The 21,471-nt window shown below is 37.6% G+C and overlaps 1 protein-coding gene across 5 annotated transcripts in view; it reads left to right on the forward strand.

Moving 5' to 3' along the window:
• tiam2a (TIAM Rac1 associated GEF 2a) overlaps positions 1 to 21,471 on the forward strand; it is a 207,037-nt gene that overhangs the window by 121,984 nt on the left and 63,582 nt on the right. For 4 of the 5 annotated variants that reach the window (XM_049464139.1, XM_022673209.2, XM_022673212.2 and 1 more), the window contains exons 6-10: positions 1,463 to 1,687; positions 9,528 to 9,713; positions 12,095 to 12,241; positions 14,424 to 14,468; positions 16,887 to 16,940. In XM_049464139.1, the coding sequence (XP_049320096.1) occupies positions 1,463 to 1,687; positions 9,528 to 9,713; positions 12,095 to 12,241; positions 14,424 to 14,468; positions 16,887 to 16,940 (657 nt within the window). The remainder of the gene's footprint in view (positions 1 to 1,462; positions 1,688 to 9,527; positions 9,714 to 12,094; positions 12,242 to 14,423; positions 14,469 to 16,886; positions 16,941 to 21,471) is intronic. The other variant, XM_022673211.2, reaches the window with a different exon arrangement.

Below are 21,471 nucleotides of genomic sequence, written 5' to 3' on the forward strand. Positions count from 1 at the left end.
AGAGTCACCTGTAATGTTAATGCTTTCAGTTAACAGCTGTGCTGAACTCGTCAAGAGCATAAGTTGTAAAGTACAGCTGCAATTTATGGTTATTTTGGTAGTCGACTAATCTGATGATTTTTGTTTTTGATTAGTTGATTATTCAGTGATTTATTCTGCCATGTCCTCCATCTTTAAAAACAATAGAAACAGTTTAACATGAGATTTAAAAGGCATTTAAATGTCTAGATGTTGTTTAAACATGAAAAGTTTTGATATTTTTTGTGTAAATATATCTGTTTTGGAGACACAGATTAAGTTGAGTGTAACCTGTGTGAGCAATCCATTTACCCATCTCTCATTGCTTTTCTGTTCCCAGCACTTGTAATGCGGTGCTGTTACAAATTAACGATTATTTGACAATGAAATTTGTAGTCAACAAATTTTAATAATCAACCTTGTCGATTATATCGACTAATCATTGAATCCCTATTGTAAAGTTGTAAAGAGGTAGAGTTGGTTTACAGTGAATAACCCTATTTAAATCATGCTCTAATAAGTATTATGGCAGGAATTACTCAACTATTTAGCAAAATGTATATTTGAAGAAATGTTATGATGAAACTGGCACTCATCAGGACAGCCCCAGAGTTACCAGCCTCATGAAAATCACCTTAATTTAACAGCACCCCAGATAGTAGTGTTTAACACTTTTAAGTTACTACATGATTACTTATGTGTTCCTTCATAGTCTTGAAGACTCCAGTATTCATTTAAAAGGTTGAAAAAATAAAAAATAAAAGCATTAAATGAGTACTAGTACTCAGGCCTGTCACAACAATTACATTATCGGCATATCGTTCAATAAATGGACATGATCTCAATAATTTTAATAACGTGATATCGTCTATTGTGTTTGCACTTATGAAATGCACGGAGAGACACAGAAACAGGCAGTGAATAAACTTAAAACGTAACTTTTGTTAGAAAAAATGCACTCCAACAACACCAAAAATGAACTTAAATAAAAATAAAAAATATAATGCACTGAGAAACGGCTCAGTGCATCTGTAGTCGCGTAACTTTAGTGTCTCTTAGGTTCATGTTGCCTCATGTTTATGCCGGTCCAACGTGAGCCAGCTGGGGCAGACCGGGGCTTCACGTCATGGTGTGGGGCAGACCCTCCGCACATCACAATGTGTGTGAAAATTAGGTGTGTGAACAGAACCTGGTCTTTAAAAGGGTTTAATTCCTTTGTTACGATAGGGTGTCATCATAATGTTATATTTTAGGGCCATTTAATGGTCTTAAAATGCCAATAATGTCGTTTATCGCAATAATTTCTGGGACAACATATAGTTCGTAAAAAAATTGGTATCGTGACGGGCCTACTAGTACTGAAATATTATTCTCTGCTATGAATGCGAGAATGTTTAATTAATTAACTAATGAATATTTTCTTATTTCCTTTTGTGATTTTTAGGCCACTAGTCAGACAGACTTGGAGAACTGGGTAACGGCTCTCCACTCTGCCAGTGCGTCTCTGTTTGCGAAGCGTTACGGGAAGGAGGACACCCTGCGTTTGCTGCGAGGGCAGATCCGCGGCCTCCTGCAGAAGATCGACATGGACGGCAAGATGAAGAAGATGGCTGAGCTGCAGCTGTCCATCGTCAACGACCCCAAGAACAGGAAGGCCATCGAGAACCAGGTGAGCAGGTGGAGCTGGTCTGGCTTAGATTCTTATCTTCACAGTGATTGCTTTAGATCCGGTCAGTTAACTGACTGACTGACTGTCTGGCTGAGAACCAGTGTAAACAGTGTAGTGGACAGTGCTTACTTTAGATCCAGCCTGTTTGTTCTGCCATCGATCTCAGCTCTGCGTTTGTGTTGGACTTACTGATGATGAGTCTTAAGACTGTCGCTTCTGTTTGTCTGTTTGTCTTAGACTTCCTGATTCACATATTGAGTGTGTTCGTGTGGTCTGGTTTGAAGAAGTGGCTTAGCCTGTTCAACTTCCCATTCGAAATTGGACACTGCATGTCCAGATGTTTGTGGACAATCCTTCTAAGAAAAAAAAAAAACATTCAGCTGCTTTAAGGGCATTTTCACACCTGAATATGTGGGCCAAAGTACTAGTGCATCTCAAAAAAAATTAAGATTATCATTATGGGCAGTGTGCCAAGTCCTGCTGGACAATGAAATCTGCATCTCCAAAAAGCAAAGGCAATTATGAAGTGGTGTAAGATTTTAAGATTTAAAGATGACACCAACAGATGACATGTCTCTCCAAACCAAGGGAGCAGAGTCTGGAGGAAGAGTGGAGAGACACACAGTCCAAACTGCTCGAGATCTAGTGTGAAGTTTCCACCAATCGGTGATGGTTTGGAGAGACATGTCATCTGCTGGTGTTGATCCACTGTGTTTTATTATCAAGTCTAAAATCAGTGCAGTTTTGCTACTGACAACTTTTATGGAGATGAGGATTTCATTTTCCAGCAGGACTTGTTACACTGTCCACACTTAAGGGAGGCCCAGCTTTAGATGTTTTAGTTCTAAATCAGGTTTAGCAGGTTAGCGTTTCTTTCTTACGTCAGTGCTGCCGATTCCCGTTAGCAGTCAGTTATTTGCCGTGGGGTCTCCTAAGGCCGGTGCCGGGGTCAGAGTGGGTCAGGGCAGGTCAGAGGGCAGCGAGCTCGGGCTTTATCCCGGTTACTGGGTGCCAGGCGGTGTACAGAGGATTTTGGAGAGGGGTAAGAGGTTAGCGTAGTCTGGGAATCTGGAGCACTTTGAAGTGCTGTCCTGTTAAATCAGTGCCAGCTGGGCGTCGCTGTTTGAAGTCTCTTTCTTGTCCCTCAGATGTCAGAGTCATAATGATCCTACATTTGATACAATTAAACGTCTGCCTGTTTAAAGTGTGCATAAAACAGAGCGCCTAATGAAAAAGGATCTATGCGGAGAAACGGTGAATTCCACATTAGTTTTAATGACTTTAGCCATTGGTTCCAGATGGGTCCAGTCAGTGTGTCGTAAACCACTAAATCCACTTGGAAAGAAGACTCTGTTTGGTGGGAATTGGGTGGGATGATGACATTGAGTTACTGTTGCTCATTAAAACGGGTGTTTGTAGTCTTGTCACGATAACTCTTTTTATTTTTATTTTATTGTTTATTTTGTGGACAGTATATTATTGCGATCAATTATATTATCGTCATTTTATGCCACTGATATAATGATAATAATAATACTGTATAATTGCAAAGTAAATCAATGATAAGACTCAATACCAATATATTGATGTACTGAAGAATTATTTAATCTGATACTGTATTAATTCCCAAAAAGACTATTTAGATTTTCAGTGGTTATAATACTGTGTTGTATTTTAACCCCAAAATGCCCAAAATGCCTTTTTATGTAAAAAAATATTTAGAAATATATAAATACGCCATAAACTTTAAACAGATGGTATGCATTGCCAAAACATTGATAATAATTAAAGGTTTATTGCATATATGTGGCATAAAATGGTTTTAAAGTGTTTTTTTTTTTTTTTTTGCACTAATTTCTACATCAATATATGGTCCAATAACCAATATAACCAAAACTAGTTCTCGTAATAGGCCTAGGTTATAAATAAAAAATTATGGAGGCCAGATATTGTAAATTAAGTCGATAATATAATTATCATGACAGCTCTATCTGTTTGTAATTATAAAAATACTCATTTTTTTTGTACTTTTACTTAAACAGAGACATTACTATATTTAGCATGCTGATTAAATACAATTGTGAGTCTTTAGATTTACATTCTCAGAATTGTCAACAGGCATTTATAGTCCAAAGTGTTACTAATTTGTTTGAGTTGCATTAACACTGAAGCTTGTAAACACTGATGATGAGGGTTCAGATTACGATTCCACTGTCTATCCCTCTAACGCCTGATCTCTATCCAGCCCTTTTCCACTGGGTTTAATGGATCCTTTAGAGATTCATACGGCTTCAATTAATCTTAATTAAGCCTATATTCTCTCAATATGTCCCAGCCAGCAGAAACCTCTGGCCCACATCTGGCCCAGCTCTGGCAGCCAGAATTGGGCCGGTTCCAGAATGTATGACCGCTTACAGAGCTGGCCCAAGTCTTTTGGATGATACCAGATCTGGCAACCAGAACCTAGCCAGAGCATTTAGAAAAAAAAAAACTGTTAATGTATCCTACTCACTAATAGTGTTTGCAATGTTAGGTGAATTATTGTTTTATATATACCCTCCTAATAAATGCGTAATTGTTGATAAATCTGGCAACCGTACAGTTCAAGAAAGTGTTGCAGTCTGGCCACCGTGGAGATTTGTCTAATAGTCCTTAATTTCTCACCAAGAGGTACACTATCCAGTGTTTTATTATGAAGAGCGAGAGAAGCATACTTACACCCTCTTGTGGCAAGTGGCATGTCTAACCACACCACACATAGAATCATTTACCGTATTTTTCGGACTATAAGGCGCACTTAAAAACTTTTAATTTTCACAAAAATTGACAGTGCGTCTTATAATACGGTGCGCCTTTTGTATGGATTTTACTCGTCAGGTTGTAAGGAGCAGTAAACACACACTCCGTGCAGCGTTATAGAGAGTTTCAGTGCTATACAGAGTCCAGAGCCGTGCAGCTCCGAGGCTGAGCAGCAATAGCATTAGCTAGATGCTAACCGCTAAGCTAGCTAGCTTATTCACTGAGATCAGTATTATCTAAATTTTACTCGTCAGGTTGTAAGGAGCAGTAAACACACACTCCGTGCAGCGTTATACAGAGTTTCAGTGCTATACAGAGTCCAGAGCCGTGCAGCTCCGAGGCTGGAGCAGCAAATAGCATTAGCTAGCTTATTCACTGTTCAGAGATCAGTATTATCTAAATTTTACCCGTCAGGTGTAAGGAGCAGTAAACACACACTCCGTGCAGAGCCGTGCCGCTCCGAGGCTGGAGCAGCAATAGCATTAGCTAGATGCTAACCGCTTAGCTAGCTAGCTTTTTCACTGTTCAGAGATCAGTATTTTCTAAATTTAGCACTTTTAATACTGCTGGAGCAGTATTATTAGAGGTAGATGCTAATCGCTAAGCGTTCACCGTTCAGAGGTGAGTTATCGGCCTGTAAGTCTGTGCTGCTTTGCCTGGCTAGCATTAGCTAGATGCTAAGCGCTAACTCTCTCAGAGGTGAGTTTTATCAGCCTGTAATCTGCTTGTTTACCGTGTTAAAACAAGCTACGGGGGACGAATCGCTAGCTAATATCTCACTGTCTTACCAGAACACGCAGGATTACTCAGTGTAACGCTGTCGTTTAAGTTTGGGTTAACTTTACTAGTTTAGGTGACTAGCTAGCGTGCTAGCGGATAGCTATGCTAACGCTGGTGCAGCAAGCCTTAGTGGACATCTGGAAATCTAAGCTTACTGTAAATAAACTGAAGCACGTTACTCACCCAAATAAACAATTTTCAGGAGAGGAATCTGTGTAGATTAATATCCAGCACTCGTTTGACTTTGAAATAGCTAGATTTGTATACTGAGACGCTCCACCGGCAAGCGACCACCCCCGGTGGGGGAAGGGAAACATGGCGCCACCCCTGTTCACTTTGATATAGGCACCCTTTCTAGTGTCACTTAACGCGCCTTATAATGCGATGCGCCCTATGTATGGAAAAATAGCAGAAAATAGGCGTTCTTTGATAGTGCGTCTTATAATACGGTGCGCCTTATAGTCCGAAAAATACGGTATATATCTGCCCGATACATAACTGTATACAGAGTTTGCAGAAATATAGGGTTGGATATTTGTTTTTGTGACTGACTGTATGTATGTCTATGCTCTATTTAATACATTTTAATTATTTGAAAAATAGAATTGAGAAAAACTGACAGTAGAACTGAACGATATTGGAAAAAAAAAAATCTCGATATTTCGCCAATATACAAGCAATTTTTCATTACTATTTAGATTTTCAGTTCTTACATTAGTTTAGTTTTTTATGTGTATAAATGCAGCACCATTTAAAGTGATGCATAAGCTATCGTTTCCTTTAAATGTATATAATATATATATTAGAGACCATTAAAAAATGATTCTTTTCTTTGATTTTTACCAAATTAAAAACCTCTGGAATATAATTAAGAGGAAGATAGATGATAACAAGCCATCAAACCAAGCTGAACTGTATCCAAATTTTTCCAAAAGCAGTGTGTAAGACTGGTGAAGGAGAACATGCCAAGATGCATAAAAACTGTGATTAAAAAACAGAATTATTCCACCAAATATTGATTTCTGAACTCTTAAAATATTATATATAATATTATATTATATATATATATATATATATATATATATATATATATATATATATATATATAATTATTAGTAGTTACTTAGTAACGCGTTACTCTAATCTGACCCTTTTTTTCAGTAACGAGTAATCTAACGCGTTACTATTTCCAATCCAGTAATCAGATTAAAGTTACTTATTTAAGTCACTGTGCGTTACTCTCTCTCTCTCTCTCTCCACCTCATCTCCTCCACACACACACACACACACACACCGCTCCCTTACCCATTCCCCCTCCGCTCTTCCCCAATCACACGCGTCTCTCTCTCTCGCGCTCGGCGTGTCTTTAGTTTCCGCCCGTTTTCGTTTTTCGCCAGTTCTCTTTATTAAAGCTTTTTTTTTTTGCGGCCGAGTCCCAATTCACTAGCCAGGGCAGCGGTCTGCCACAAATCTGATTGGCAGAGGAGAGCATTTAAAGATTTTACACCACACGTGATTGGAAGTTCACTGCGCGTATACCGTAAAGACAAGAAAAGTTCCGGTGCTTTAAATGAACACTGTCAGAATTAAATCCTTCTCAGTAGTTGGGTCCGGTATGGGTCCGTATTGGACAACGTCTGGGTCCGGACCCGGACCCCAGTCTGCAAATATGTGATCCCTGGTCTAGACCATATACACGGTTCTGTTTTATAAAATCACTCCTTGCTGCCCTGCAGAGAACAACAAGTTCAATGTTCAGTTTTACAGTGTTAAATATATCAGGTCAAGTAAGACTTTCTTTATTTTATATATTTGTTATAAAAACAAGTATTTATGTTTAGTAAAATCAAGAAAGACCATATTTTATTTTTTATTAAAAAAAATATTTGTTAATTTTTTTATTTTTATAAAAAAAAAACTTATTTTTCTAGGAAATCGTTCAACTTAGAGATAAATTGTTGCTGTTAAAAATGCATTTTCCAATAAAGGGAGTATTGGCAAAACTGGTTATAATGTTTATGTTAAGGCGGCGGGAGGTGGTGTCTGCAGCTGCTGAAAGTAACTAATAAAGTAACTTGTAAAGTAACTTAGTTACTTTTAAAATCAAGTAATCCATAAAGTAACTAAGTTACTTTTTAAAGGAGTAATCAGTAATCAGTAACCAGATTACTTTTTCAAAGTGACTATACCATCACTGGTAGTATTTCTTTCGACAAATAGTAAGCAGCCCCCTTACAACCTTACATGCAGCTTTTATATTAAACACTGTGCAAACATAACCTTATATTTCAACAAAGGAAAAGAGTAAAACTCACTGAAATTCACTGTCACATAGGAGTTCTTTACAGGTTTCTGACAGAAGTAAATTTCAGCCTGTCTACTGTGATTTCCCCTCTGCAACTTTTATATGTAAAGATGTACAATCTCCATTTTACCATTTTAAAGTCGTATTTAAACAGTTATTCAGGTAATCCAATGAATTACATTAACCTCTCAGCTTTAACGGACACATTCATTCTAAAATGTTTATACAGCAGAAAAGGAAAAGTGTTTTAATTGTGATCTGTATGATAAAAAAAAAAAAAAAATGGACAAACAAACTAACATACTGATATCTTCTGTAAACCTATGGATTTAAGCTCATTTAGATTTTCTGATTCTATTGCAAAGACGCTCAATCAACAAGCAAAAGCAGGATTAATGTTAAAATGCTCAGTTTAGTCAACACCGATAACCAAAAGCACACTAAATCGAACATGTCTTAAGCTCTGCTGTTGGTTTTAGCTGCGCCTGCACCATGCTGTTCATTCCAGACGACGCAATTTCCCATTTTCTGCTATTACTCCAGTACGCTATAATTTATTTATATTAACTAAATGAAGTGGGGAGATCTGTATCAGCAGGAAGACATCACAGCCTGCTGTTTAATGTGGAGATCCATCTCTATTTGCAGACTTCATAAAACCGTAATGGTGCTCATCGCCCTCCTTCCTCAGCAAAAATAATACGAGTGGTAAAAATGCACTGGCATGATTTTCTCCCCCCCCAGAGACTGGAGAGACTGGGCAGACTGATTTTATGCTGGGAGGTAGGGTGATTTTGGGAAGGGGGTGGAGAAACAGTACAGTATTACAGACCTTTCCCTTTCCCTCTACCTCCCATGACTTTAGTTAGGGAGTAAATGATCAGTGTGGGGGTTTACGAGAGATCCCCACCCTGCCCCCCCACAACGCCATTACCAGTAAAGCCCCCCCTCCCCCCAACAACCCCCTACACTGTGTGTTCAATCATGACCTTCTCACATCTGAGAGCAATTACAGCTCTGCTGATACACCTCTCTCACTCTCTGACCCTCATTCTTTATCTATTAGCTTTCTCTTTTACTCAGTCTTTCACTTTATCACTCACTAAAATAGTATTCGTGCATTCCTAGCTTATCATATTGCTGTGTTGCTGTAATGTGCAGATGATTACTGAATTTGCACTGGATTATAAGGCGCGTCTATATAAACGTCTATTTTCATACCCAAGACATACCAGATTATAAGGTGCATTATGGTACACTAGTAAGGAACAAGGGTGTCTCCATGTTTTCCTTCTAATTCAGCAGTCCTCTACGTTGGGTGGTGGTGGGGTAACTAAAGTAAAGCTAACATAAGTAAACAAAACTGTAATAAAAAAAAAGAAGAAAAGAAAGCGTTTTATTTTAGAGTTAAATGAGCGCTGGATGTTAATCCTCACAGATTTTTCTCCTAAAAACTGTTTATTTGGGTCAGTAAAACGCTTTTGTTTATTAACAGTAAGCTTAGATGTCCAGATTTTCACTTAGGCTGGGAGCAGCACTATTAGCATTAGCAGATAACAGCTAGCGCTAGCCGTGGTTAGCTGCTAATGCCGCCCGACAGTGCTACACTGAGGAACCTTGAGTGTTTCAGTGAGCTAGGCTGATATAAGCTAACGGTTTGTCCCAAGTAGCTTTTTTTGATACAGTAAACATGCAGACTACATTATGTAATGCTCACCTCTAAATGCCGTAAGAGCTTGCGCTTAGCACTGTTAACGGCTAATGCTAATGCTGCTCCAGCAGTGCTAGCAGAGATTGGCAGCAGGCTACAGTCCTAAAATACTCACGTCTAACCGACAAAAGAGCTAACGCTTAGCACAGTTAACCGCTAATGCTAATGCTAATTAGCGATGTTAGTGAGAAATGAAAGGCATTCAGAAGTCTGTTTTAATCTCTGTCTGATTTGATTATTCACAGATCCAGCAGTGGGATCAGAATCTGGAGAGGTTTAATATCGACCTGTTCCGCATGCGCTGTTACCTGGCCAGCCTGCAGGGAGGAGAGCTGCCCAACCCAAAGAGTCTTCTGGCCACGGCCAGCCGACCGTCTAAAGCTGCTCTCGGACGACTGGGAATCTTCTCCGTCTCTTCTTTCCATGCACTGGTAGGTTTACCTTTTTTTTTTGTTATAATTCGTCTCATAGTTGATGTAATTTGAACACGTTACACCTGTAAAGTGTTTGGTGAGGCGAACTGGACTTTCTAGCTCTAAAACAGTGGTGAACATTCCAGGTTATCAGTAGGGCAACAATTAACAATTATTTTGATAATTATTTACTTCTTTTTTTTTAGATTTGTTAATCAGGAACAAAAATAAAATAATTAACATATTTAATATATATTTCACCAGATGTTGTTCAGACTTCAGAAGATTTTAGAGAACTAATGTTGTAGTTATATAAGGAACACACAATAATTAATCAGAGATTTACTTAATTGTTATTCTTATCATTATTAATGACACAACAACAGTGTATGTATTGCAGTATTTAAACACTTGACTGTGATTCTCAAACACTTTCATACAACATCAGAGTCATAAAATACCTTAAAAAAGGCTTTAAAGCTTCATTTTTTTATACTGAAAAATTCTGTTGCATTTAAGGTGGAATGGAAAACATGCTGCTTGTTTAAACGCTCTAGCAGGCTTTAGTAACACTAAGTGAGAGAAAAAAAAGCACAGCAGTGCTTACGACTCGCCATAGACCCTATTAATCGTTTGTTAAATTAGTTGCCAACTATTTTAATAATTTATTTACCATTTAATTAAGTTATTTTGGACAATTTTGAGCTATAAGGCTACCATTATAGCTTTCAAACTACAGCAAAGTAATATCCAAACCTCACACTTTGGTGTTATTTATTTTGCCCTGATTAAAATAACCAGTATGGCTAACTTTTATAATAAATTTGTTTAAAGGAGAAGTCTGGTGTTAAATGGACTTGAGGTGAACTGAAACATGTACAAACATAACAAGTACAAACTTTTTTTTAAAGATCCCACCTCTAATTACCCCCTGGCCTAACAGAATACAGTGCTTTTAACCAATGCTGCCAACATACTTACAATGCTAGTAAATAGGGGCATAGAGTTACCCATGCAAAAAAAAAATCACTATTTTTACACCATTTAAAACATTTTGAAATTAAGTCATGATAAGTCGAGCATATTTGAATAGGTGGAATAGGGGTCTAGCTATTTAATCCTTAACAGGCAAGGATTTTTGTCAATTGCCTGCCTTACACCACTAAATCTTTAGGATTTCTATATAAAGATAACATAACTTTTATGTTTTATGAGGAACATTACTGAAAAGCATAATTGTAATAGAAACAAAAATATCTGCTAATGTCAAAATATAATGAATAAAATCATAAAATTGTATCTTTCCTGAAATTTATTTTAAAATTAATATTTTTCTGAACACAAATCAAACAGTTAATGTCCTCCAAACCTTTAGTTTCATTAGGTTTTTCTAGTTTTTTTTTGTCTATTTTTAAACCTGCAGAAAAGAGGCAGTGTCCTGTAGGACATTTCAAAGCCCTCACATTTTCAGAATGTAAAGTTTTTTTTTACTACAGAAAAAAAGGTTTTGTATCACCTACACCTGTAGCCTGTATACAGTACAATGCATTTTAAGGGGTTAAGTAGTGAGCATTAAAGTGCAATTGCAGTAAATAAAAGTCAGCACGTGCATGCATACTCCTTTAGCGATTACTTTATGTAATCGCTCCAAAAAATGACCTGAGGGTACTCTATTAAAATAAAAGATAGGGGGCTGTAAGAGTGAAAAACATAGCAGGTAACAAACAGTGAGTGCAGTTGAGTAATGTACAGGGGTTGGACAATGAAAACAAAACTCCTGTTATTTTAGTGTGGGAGGTTTCATGGCTAAATTGGAGCAGCCTGGTGGCCAGTCTTCATTAATTGCACATTGCACCAGTAAGAGCAGAGTGTGAAGGTTCAATTAGCAGGTTAAGAGCACAATTTTGCACAAAATACTGCAATGCACACAACACTGGGTGACATACCAGAGTTCAAAAGAGGACAAATTGTTGATGCATGTCTTGCTGGAGCGTCTGTGACCAAGACAGCAAGTCTTTGTGATGTATCAAGAGCCACAGTATCCAGGGCAATGCCAAGAAGGATGAACCACATCCAACAGGATTAACTGTGGATGCTGTAAGAGGAAGCTGTCTGAAAGGGATGTTCGGGTGCTAACCCGGATTGTATCCAAAAAACATAAAACCACGGCTGATCAAATCACGACAGAATTCAATGTGCACCTCAGCTCTCCTGTTTCCACCAGAACTGTCCGTCACCACAATAAATTATTGTAGTCTAAAACCAGGTGTTTCAATTTCATTGTCCAACCCCTGTAGATAACATGCAGTAGAAGTAGCCTTCAAGATATGCCCTCAGAAGGGGGTCTTTAAAGACTGGCCAAATGATTGGCATTTTTTGTTTATAAAACTTTCTCTCAGATCTGCTCCAGAGATGAGGCGACGCTGAGGAAGCGCTCCCTGTCTCTGTCTCAGAGAGGACGCAGCCGGAGGGGGGTCTTCTCCTCTCTGAAAGGTCTGGACAGCCTCACCAAACGCGGCCGTGATAAAAGACCCTCCGCCTCACAGGTACCACATTCAGCTCAGCTGCTCTACACCACTGATTTAACCTGAACTGTTTAACCAGCGCAGAACTAATAATCCTGCAACACAGAGAGACTGATTTATCTCAGGCGCCTCACAGTAGCAGGGTTTCCCTGTGCTGCAGTAATACCTGCAGTGAAAAGAGCTTTGTTTAACAGGTGGAGTTAAATTCTGCTTTAATGCGTCATGTTGCTGGGGAAATTCCTCACGCGAGAGCAAATAAGCACCTTTTATAAATCCTGTCAGCTCGGTAATTATTACCTTGAGAGTCATTATTTATTGATGGTGTTCAATTTCCTATCTCCGCCTTCTCTCTGAGAAACATGCTGTTCTGTTTTTCTGTTTTTGGCTGCGGGAAATTTATATTTAAACAGATTTAGATATTAAATATTTATTCTGAGAGTTTGATTCTGCTTGAGTAGCTTTAATCCACACTATTTGTTGTGCTTTAAGGCAACACACTGTCGGTAAACAGGAATAAAACTAATAGAGATCACTATGAAACATAATCTAGTTAGTTATGAACATTAAATTAGGGATAATGTTTTATATTAATAGTTTTCTAAAATTGTGTTTGTTCTTAAAATACATTTTAAGTGAATTGAATCTCTTTTTTTAATCACTCCAAATCAGAAAATTCATAACATATCCATAATTACCATATTTTAAAAGATGTCATGTTCTGTATCTCAAGCTAGAAATAATATATGAGTAAACCCTTTGGTATTAACCAATTAAAATTGGTGCTACTAATTTGGAGATTTTTAGTTCAGGCCCTTCACGACGTTTTACAAGATATCATAATATGTTTTCTATTAATAGATTAATTAATACAATAATTAGAGAGTCTTGAGGAGTATAAGAGCACCTATATTTCAATCAAAATATCTATATTTGTAGCCAAGCATCAATAATGTATTGCAAAAGAAAACGATACGATATATCACAATATTGTTATATTGTTCCAAGAGCTCAAGAGCTAACAACAACTGGTCCACACGTTTAATGTGTTTAAAGGAGAAGTTTGGTGTAAAATGGACTTATTGTAGTGAAACATGATAACGAGTATGAACTGTTTTTTGAATAGTCCACCTCCATTTACCCTCAGCATTCTGAAATACAGCACTTTTAACCAATGCTTCCAACAGGCATACAATCTAGAGATAGGGGCATAGAGTTGCTCATGCAAAGAAATAGCTATTTTTTTACATCATCTTTAAACGAACGAATAGTTAGAATGATGCCCCTATCGCCATCATTGTAAGCCTGTTGAAAGCATTGACTAAAAGTGTTGTATTTCAGAATGCTGAGGATGAATGGAGGTGGGCTATATCATCTTTTACTACACCCTAACCCTGCGTTCACACTGGAACGCGACGAGTCGCTTGTGTCGCCCAGCGTTTGTCGCTTGTGGGCGTGTAGAGCTCAACGACCGCATTTATCATGGTCCAGCCTCCGACAAGAAAAAAGGCACAAAAAAGGAATCACTTGGCCACTTTATTCTCCAGCTATAACTCCCAAACTTGCTGGACTCTTGTGCGTTTCTGTGATTTAACTGCGCTGGAAACGCAGCCGTTCCCACAGACTGATGTGGGTCCACCCCGTTCAACAGAAAGAACCGGGAAAGAAACTAGAAATTCAGAGGATGTCGAACCGCCTTGTTTGTGATTGGTCCAAAGAAAAGCTAGGAGCCAATCGGGTTAGAATGTCGCTTCACCGCGTCATAACTCATTTGCATAGAGTTGAGAAAAATTCATCTCCGTGTTGCTTGTCGCTCTGTCGCTTTGTCGCCTCTCGCGTGTCGCGGCGACAAATCGCGCCCTGCCATAGGAAATGAATGGTCGCCTGTCGCTTTGTCGCTTTCCAGTGTGAACGCAGGGTAAGTCTATTTCACACCAGATTAAAACTGATTTAAAAAGATTCCTTAGCCAAAGCTAGCCATGCAGGTTATTTTAAGCAGGGAACAATAAATAACACAAAAGTGTCTTTTTTGGATATTACTTTGCCTCGCCTTAAAACTCATTTTAAGTTAAAATGCATCTTATTTTAAAGCCAAATCCAATTAAAATTGACTTTGGAAGTATTTAAAAACACTAGCAATTCTAGCTGGTGAAAAGATTATCTTCTTTTTTTTTTCTCTTTTATTTCATCTATCTCTCATAACAAGGACTGCATTAACATTACCTACTGTTCTCAGAGTGGCCTTTCTCAGGTAAGACTGTATCAGAGCTGGGTTTTTGGCTGTATGCTATATCATAGAGTCCCCAGTGCTAGCTTGCTTTCTTTTTATTTATTTATTTAATTTTTATATCTCCTTTTTGCTCACTGCAGCACAATGCCCCTGCCTGAAACCTTTCCCCCACACATTCACCCACACACGCTCCGCACCTCTCCCAGGTGGCCTTAATTCTGACAAAGTGGCTCCCATCACTGTTGGGGGAGTGTCCCCATCCCTCCCTGACATGTGTCGGGTAATGGGAGATCCGGCCGGCTCGGCTAATGAGTCCCAAATTCATTTCACACCGCAGAAGGCAGAGGTGAGAGAATGCGAGCGAGAGAGAGAGAGAGAGAGATAGAGAGAAAGGAGGGGGAGAAATGGTTTATAAATTATTAAAAGCCATATGTGGTAAATTGCAGCCTGCTGTATGCTGCCCTGCAGTGACAAACAGATGGTTTGTGTAAGAGACCTGCGCAAGGCACTAAATATTAAACAGCTCGGCCTTTATATGGAAGCCTCGCGCATCCGCCTCAGAGAAAAGGTGTATCTGTTATTTTCCTCTCTTTTGTAGAATCAGAAAGTATCAAAAGGATGTTTAATTTCTCACAGCGGGGCTGAGGACCGTCCTCTGAGCTCTATCTCTGAGCCAGATCTCTTTATTTGTTCAGTGAGACTAAAAAAAGGGTGTGGAAATAAATAAATGTGCTTCTAGCGCTAAAAAGACGGATCTTTTAGCCTAAGTCTCTCTCTCTCTCTCTCTCTCTCTCTTTTTCAGTGATCTCTCCATCGTCAACAAAACTATGAATCAACACAACAAGTGAAACACAGCACATCTTCATCTTCTAGCTGATGGATGCTCATATTGATGCTTGAAAAACAGTGTTAAAACAGCAGGCCCTGTAACTGTACATCTCTAAATCAAATCTCTATTATTTTGTCCACTAGGGACCCAAAAAAAAAGCCCCAAAGAAGAAGTGAAAGAGACTGATCTTTCTGCCCGAGGCCTGTTACTCTACAAGGCCTCTTTCACTGATCTCTCAATTGTCACCAGTCCTGAATTTATTAATCTCAGATCATCTTCAGCACATAAAACAATGTCACTGGTCACCTTCACTTCACTCCTCCTGTGGAAATGCATGGACTTGTCACAGAAAGTGACATTACTCATGTGCGCGGTCGAGCTACAATACTACATGCTGATAAAAATAGGCCAAAAATTCAGATTTGAAAAATTCACATCTGGAAATACTCAAATTGTAAAAAAAAAAAAAAAAAAAAAAAAAAATATATATATATATATATATATATTTATATATATATATATATATATTTATATATATATATATATATATATATATATATATATATATATATATATATATATATATATATATATATATATATATATATTCATGAATATTCATGAATATTTATAAATAGATATATATAAATATTGGTCCATTTATGTTCAGATTTTAAAAAATGGTGAGATACATAAGTAATCAGAATTTAAAAATCAATTCTATATATATTCAGATTTTAAAAATTCATATCCATAAATATTTAGATTTAATCAAATTCCTTTTTGAATTCATGAATGTGAAAAATATGGATCCAAAAATCCTTTTGAAAATCTTTTTATTGACTGTCAAATTTTATTACCTCACAAGTTATAAAAATACAAAAATACAACCAGTAAAATAATTTAAATTCGGATTAATAATTTGCTAAATTACGTATTTCAAGTTTATCAAAAGTCAGGTAAATTAAATAAATAATATGGGAAAATTGTCTTCTTCTTTGAAGATTGAAAGCTGATCATTATTTGAATTTGCATTTTGTTGAACTTATTTTATGTGGGTGTATTTTTAAGAAAGTAATTCAGCTGTTGCATTTAATTCATTGCAGTGATCACACACACACACACACACACACACACACACACACACACACACACACACACACACACACACACACACAACCACAATAAATGATTGGCAGCCTCTTCAGTTCCAGGGAGCAATTAGGGGTTTGAGGTCTGGTCGTGGGGATCAAACCCGAGCCCGTTGAGTCTGTAGAGCTCAGGACAGTAAAAGGAAGTTCATTATGTGGGTTAACCTGTTTCCCCGAATGACACAGGTCTGAATCCGAGTCTGCCTGGCTGGTCCCTCAGCTCCGTCCCCCTGCACTACCACACTGCTTATTACCCCAGTCTGCCTCAGGGCTTCTGCTCCTCATTCAGACAGTATCAGAGCAGGAGGTTGGATGTGGCTGGTGTGTAATTACTGCAGGCCGAGTGCTGGTTTGTCTGCAGCAGTGTTTGCGTTGCTATTGGCCACCTCTGTCTGGCTGCAGGGTGAGTAAGAGTTTTATGAGACGGTGTTGATGTGTTTATTTTTCCCTCTCTTTCAGATCTTTGACTGTGATGGAGAACAAGTTGGCTATCTTCCTCCTTCTAGCAGTGAGGTAAGAAACGCTCCCAGGAAGGCCTGTCCAGCCTTGAAGGCTAGTTTTACAGTTCTGAAGATGAGCTTTGCTTTCAGACTGTTTTGATTTCTATAATTAACGCTTGTGTTTGGAAAGGGGTGTTTCCTGGGTTTTCTCTTTCTTTGAATCATAAGCTCCGTTCATGATTACGTTTCACGTGAGGAGGTGGAACAATTTATTTTTTTACTACAGGACGTCTGTAAAGTACATGAGGTGTACAGGGTATGGAGTGTGGGCCTACTAGAACCTAAATTAGAGGAAACACTGCATTTAAAATGATGCATGATTTAAAATAAATGAATCATTGTTCTACCAGGAAGACTCCAGAGGCAAGCGTGCAATATTAAAAGCTTTATTTTCGATAGTATTATAGTTTTTTCCAATTGCTAAAACACAATTCTGTATACTATCAAAAGACAGTTCACAAAACTACACACCCAAACTGCAAAATACTTCATTTATACTGCAAAAAACGACATATATCATTATCACAATCAAACGTTTGCACCAGATAATAGCACACACTTCTTTCAGGTTGCCAGATTTGTGTCTAACCAACTGCACACTGTTGTGAATAATGAAAAGCACTCCTATCTTTACTAAGCTTTGTCATAACACTGAAATGGTTCAAATAGTAGAACATTCCTCAGATTGTTCAAATGCAAAGAAATACTGTGTGTATTTAAGTGCAGGCACACACACTGCTGTATTTTTCACCAAACAATTCTGTGCAACACAGTAGAAATATTAACATGTATCAGAGGAGGCATGTGTTGGTCTTCACCCTTCTGTTGTTGGGGAATCACTTGTAAAAGGGGGAGTCCTAATTAGTGGGTTGGGTAATTAGTTGTGTAAATTGGGGAAAAAATGGGGTAAAAATGAGAAATAAAATGATATTACCAAAAAAAAAAAAGAGAGAAAAGAAAGGTGTGTGTGTGTGTGTGTGTGTGTGTTTTTGTATTTTATTTATTTATTTTGTTTTTTATTTGGTGTCAATCTGCTCTAGTGCACAAAGTTTCATTTCATACAGAAGAACTTTTGCTCTGATGTTGAACAGCACTGTCTCTCTGAGGATACAATGCTGCTCATTAATACGGAGTTTCCCAAGTCCTCCATGGTTTGAAGGGTCTGTTTTGTTCAGTACAGTTAATGGTTAAATCCAGCCATGGAAACGAGTTCACAAAGATTCCCTTTCATAAGGAGAGCTTTTCCGAGATTCTCATTTCCTGTGTTTGATGCATCTGGCCCTGTGTTCGAGGACATGAGCTGTATTTTGTGTCAAAGCCTCTTTAAGACTGTGTGAAATATAGTAATAATAATAATATTCATTTTATTGAGTTGAGGTTTACTGGTTTATTATTAGGATCAGCCTCTGTAATGCGTACTTTAATACATACCCTTGTATTTATCGTTCTAAATGGTCCCCCTCCCCACATTTTTTTCTTTCCCCTGGAAATATTATTTTTTATGTAATTTATTTATTTAGTTATTTATTGAGCTGTTTTGCCGTTTCCTGTAGGCATAATATTGCCTTGTTGCTAAGAGGCGTTGCTCCAGTCGTATTCTGTTATGGCGTGGTGGTTAGCTCAGACGTTAAATGTGTGTTCGGCCGTGTTTCCATTTTTAAAAACACAGAAGCTGCTATAAAAGATCAGCCACCATTGTGGAAAGGAAAGTCTGAAGTCAGGCGCTGGGTACACTTACGTCTCTCTGCTGGCCCTGGTCAGTGATGGAAGGTTGAGGGCTGCTGTGGCCTGTAGAGGAGGAATGAGTGAACACACTGTGGTACTGGTCAGTAGAGGAGTTCAGACTGGGTGTAATGGGTGTAATGGGTGGCTGTTAGGAGGGGAAGGAAAAATCAATAAAGCCTCAATACTGTTTCAGTATTTTTACATTTGTACATTGTATTTAGATTATGTTTTTTGTCCAGAGGATGTATGAACTTATATTTAAATCATGTTACATATTAATGTAGACTTAGGAGCCTAGTCCAAGAATTTTGATTGGTGTATTGTGCTGTTTTGTGTAATTGTGAGTACAACATGGGTTCCTTAACTGGTCTCAGCCCGGGACCCACATTTTCTCATGGTCATTAATTCGTGACCCCCTTTTATAGAATATAAACCAAATATATGTTTTTTCTCAATAATAGCCTTTAAATACCCATTTAAGCAAACAGATGCATGCAAATTGAGTTAATGGGCATTTTGTTTAAGAAACTGAGGAGGAACATGACAACTACATGAAAAAAATACAAAAATATATATATATAATAAATAAAATGTAATAAATAAATATAAAAACTACACAAAATAAATAAGGCCACAAAATTAGATATTTCACTTCTCTACATTCAGAATTCACCCCCCCCCCCCCCCCCAATGTAAAATATTAGTATAAAATCATCAGTTATTTGTTATATTTTTAAAATTTTGTTTATATTTTAATTTTGGGGTGGATTACTTTTGGGTTTCGACCCGCCAGTTAAGAATAGCTAATAACCAATTGATTTATGGTTTCCATTCATTTTTGTCGATTTTTTATTTATTCCCATGAGGATGAATGAGATGCTGTAGTTTTAGTTATTAATCATCATAGGAGCTGCCTGAAACACCACAGCAACCGCCTAATGTGTTTATAGCAACCACTTAGCAACAACAAAGCAGTCTCCTCTCTGTGAAACCATAAGAGCCCCTTAAGAACACCACAGCAACCAATTGGAGGCCATAGCAACCACTTTTCTAGTGTATCCCAGATGGTTAACTGTGCAACCACATAGCAACAGCATAGCAACCACATAGTATCCACTTAGCCACCTTGTATACAATAGCAAATGCAAAGCAGCACCATGGCAATTACTTGGATACCATAGCAGCCACCTAGCCTTAAACTAAAGATAAACCTTGAATCTAGAGATGAGCTTTAATCTAAAGATGAGCTTTAATCTAAACATATGCTTTAAGTGTAAGCCTGATTAGGTAGGCTCATTAGTATTTAATTCTAAGCTAGATTGGAGCATTTCTATTGGTCAGTTGACAGGATCTAAAGAACAACGACCAGATTCACATTATTTCAAAGGGACAATAGCAAATATTTAAACATAGAAACCAAACACAGGTGTGGAAATGCCCTTTAATATTTAGCAAATTAAGTTCTAATTCAGAAATCCTTACAACCAAACTGAGATGTTTACAATAAAGTAAAAAAAAAACTTTCCTCTATCCAATTTATCATGCATTCTTTATTTCAGCGCACCAGGTTGACTTAATAAACTAGTATTTTAATTGACGCGAGTAATAATATATATATATATATATATATATATATATATATATATATAATTGCATTTGACGTTTCTTACATTCATTCTTTTATTTATATTTAAATATCCACTATGAAAACTTGCGTCTTAATAAGAACAAACGTGATTTATTGCAGTAAATCACAGAATATTGTTGTGGTTAATCCGATTAAATGTTTTAACCCTTTCAGACCTGAATTATGTTCCAGTGACATGCTGTTATGAATGCTGTTTTCTGTTTGTAATGCACACACAAAAATACTCTTATATAAAATCTATATAAAAAATGAAATCCAATTAACTAAAATATTGAATATATTTTAATGTCCATTGCATTGGATGCCTGTTTAACATCTTATTATATATGAATAAAAATGGTTTTAAATAACATAAAATTAGAAAAAAGGAGCCCTTGTATTTTTCCAGTGCAGTGGGCGGGGCTTATCTACTGTTCCATTGGCTTTTCATTGGCTGGTTCATGGTCTCAAATAGTGTTATGAGCTACAAAACATCAACAAAATAAAAGATGGTCTCTATGGTCTCTCTGTAAATGGTGATTTTTCAGAAGTGACAGCCCGTACTGAGCTCCTGAGCTCACAGTCTGGAGGTGTCTCGCTGGCTGGTGACACGTTCTTGCCGAAACATCGGGTTCCTTTACTTTGGCTCAGGTTTGGGTAACGTTCTGAAGCTAAATGAAAGCAGCTCTGTGTGAGAGAAGGAGTTTCCACACACCTGAAGTGTCATGCTGTTATTCTGAGTGGTCGGTGAGGGGGGAGAGGGGTGTTTCCTACAGCAGAGATATGAGGATAAATGAATGAGCAGCAGTGAGACGTGTTGTGAGTGACGCATTGGCAGGCGACCGCAGTGACGACTGTCTCTAGACGAGCTCAGAGAGTCGTGTAGGACTGTTCTGTATATATAAGCACTTGTGTTTGGGGTAGTTATGAGTCACCTGTTGATTGGTGGTGGTTAAACATGCAGTGGATTTTAATAGGAAATGTGTGATGCGTCAGGATTTGTATGGATGGTTTGTATTTACTTAAAAACAGTATTTTCCTATTTTTTAATTTGTTTAAATCTTTTGGATAATTTTAAACAATTTTATCACCGGTGTGTGATTGGCTTAAATTTCCTTACCACTTTTTTGGGCACATTTTTAATATATTTTAAATAGACCAAAATGTGGAATAAGCTTCAGTTTTGAAAGAA

This window comes from Astyanax mexicanus, chromosome 14, assembly GCF_023375975.1.
Source record: "Astyanax mexicanus isolate ESR-SI-001 chromosome 14, AstMex3_surface, whole genome shotgun sequence".
Classification (NCBI taxonomy): Eukaryota; Metazoa; Chordata; class Actinopteri; order Characiformes; family Acestrorhamphidae; genus Astyanax; species Astyanax mexicanus.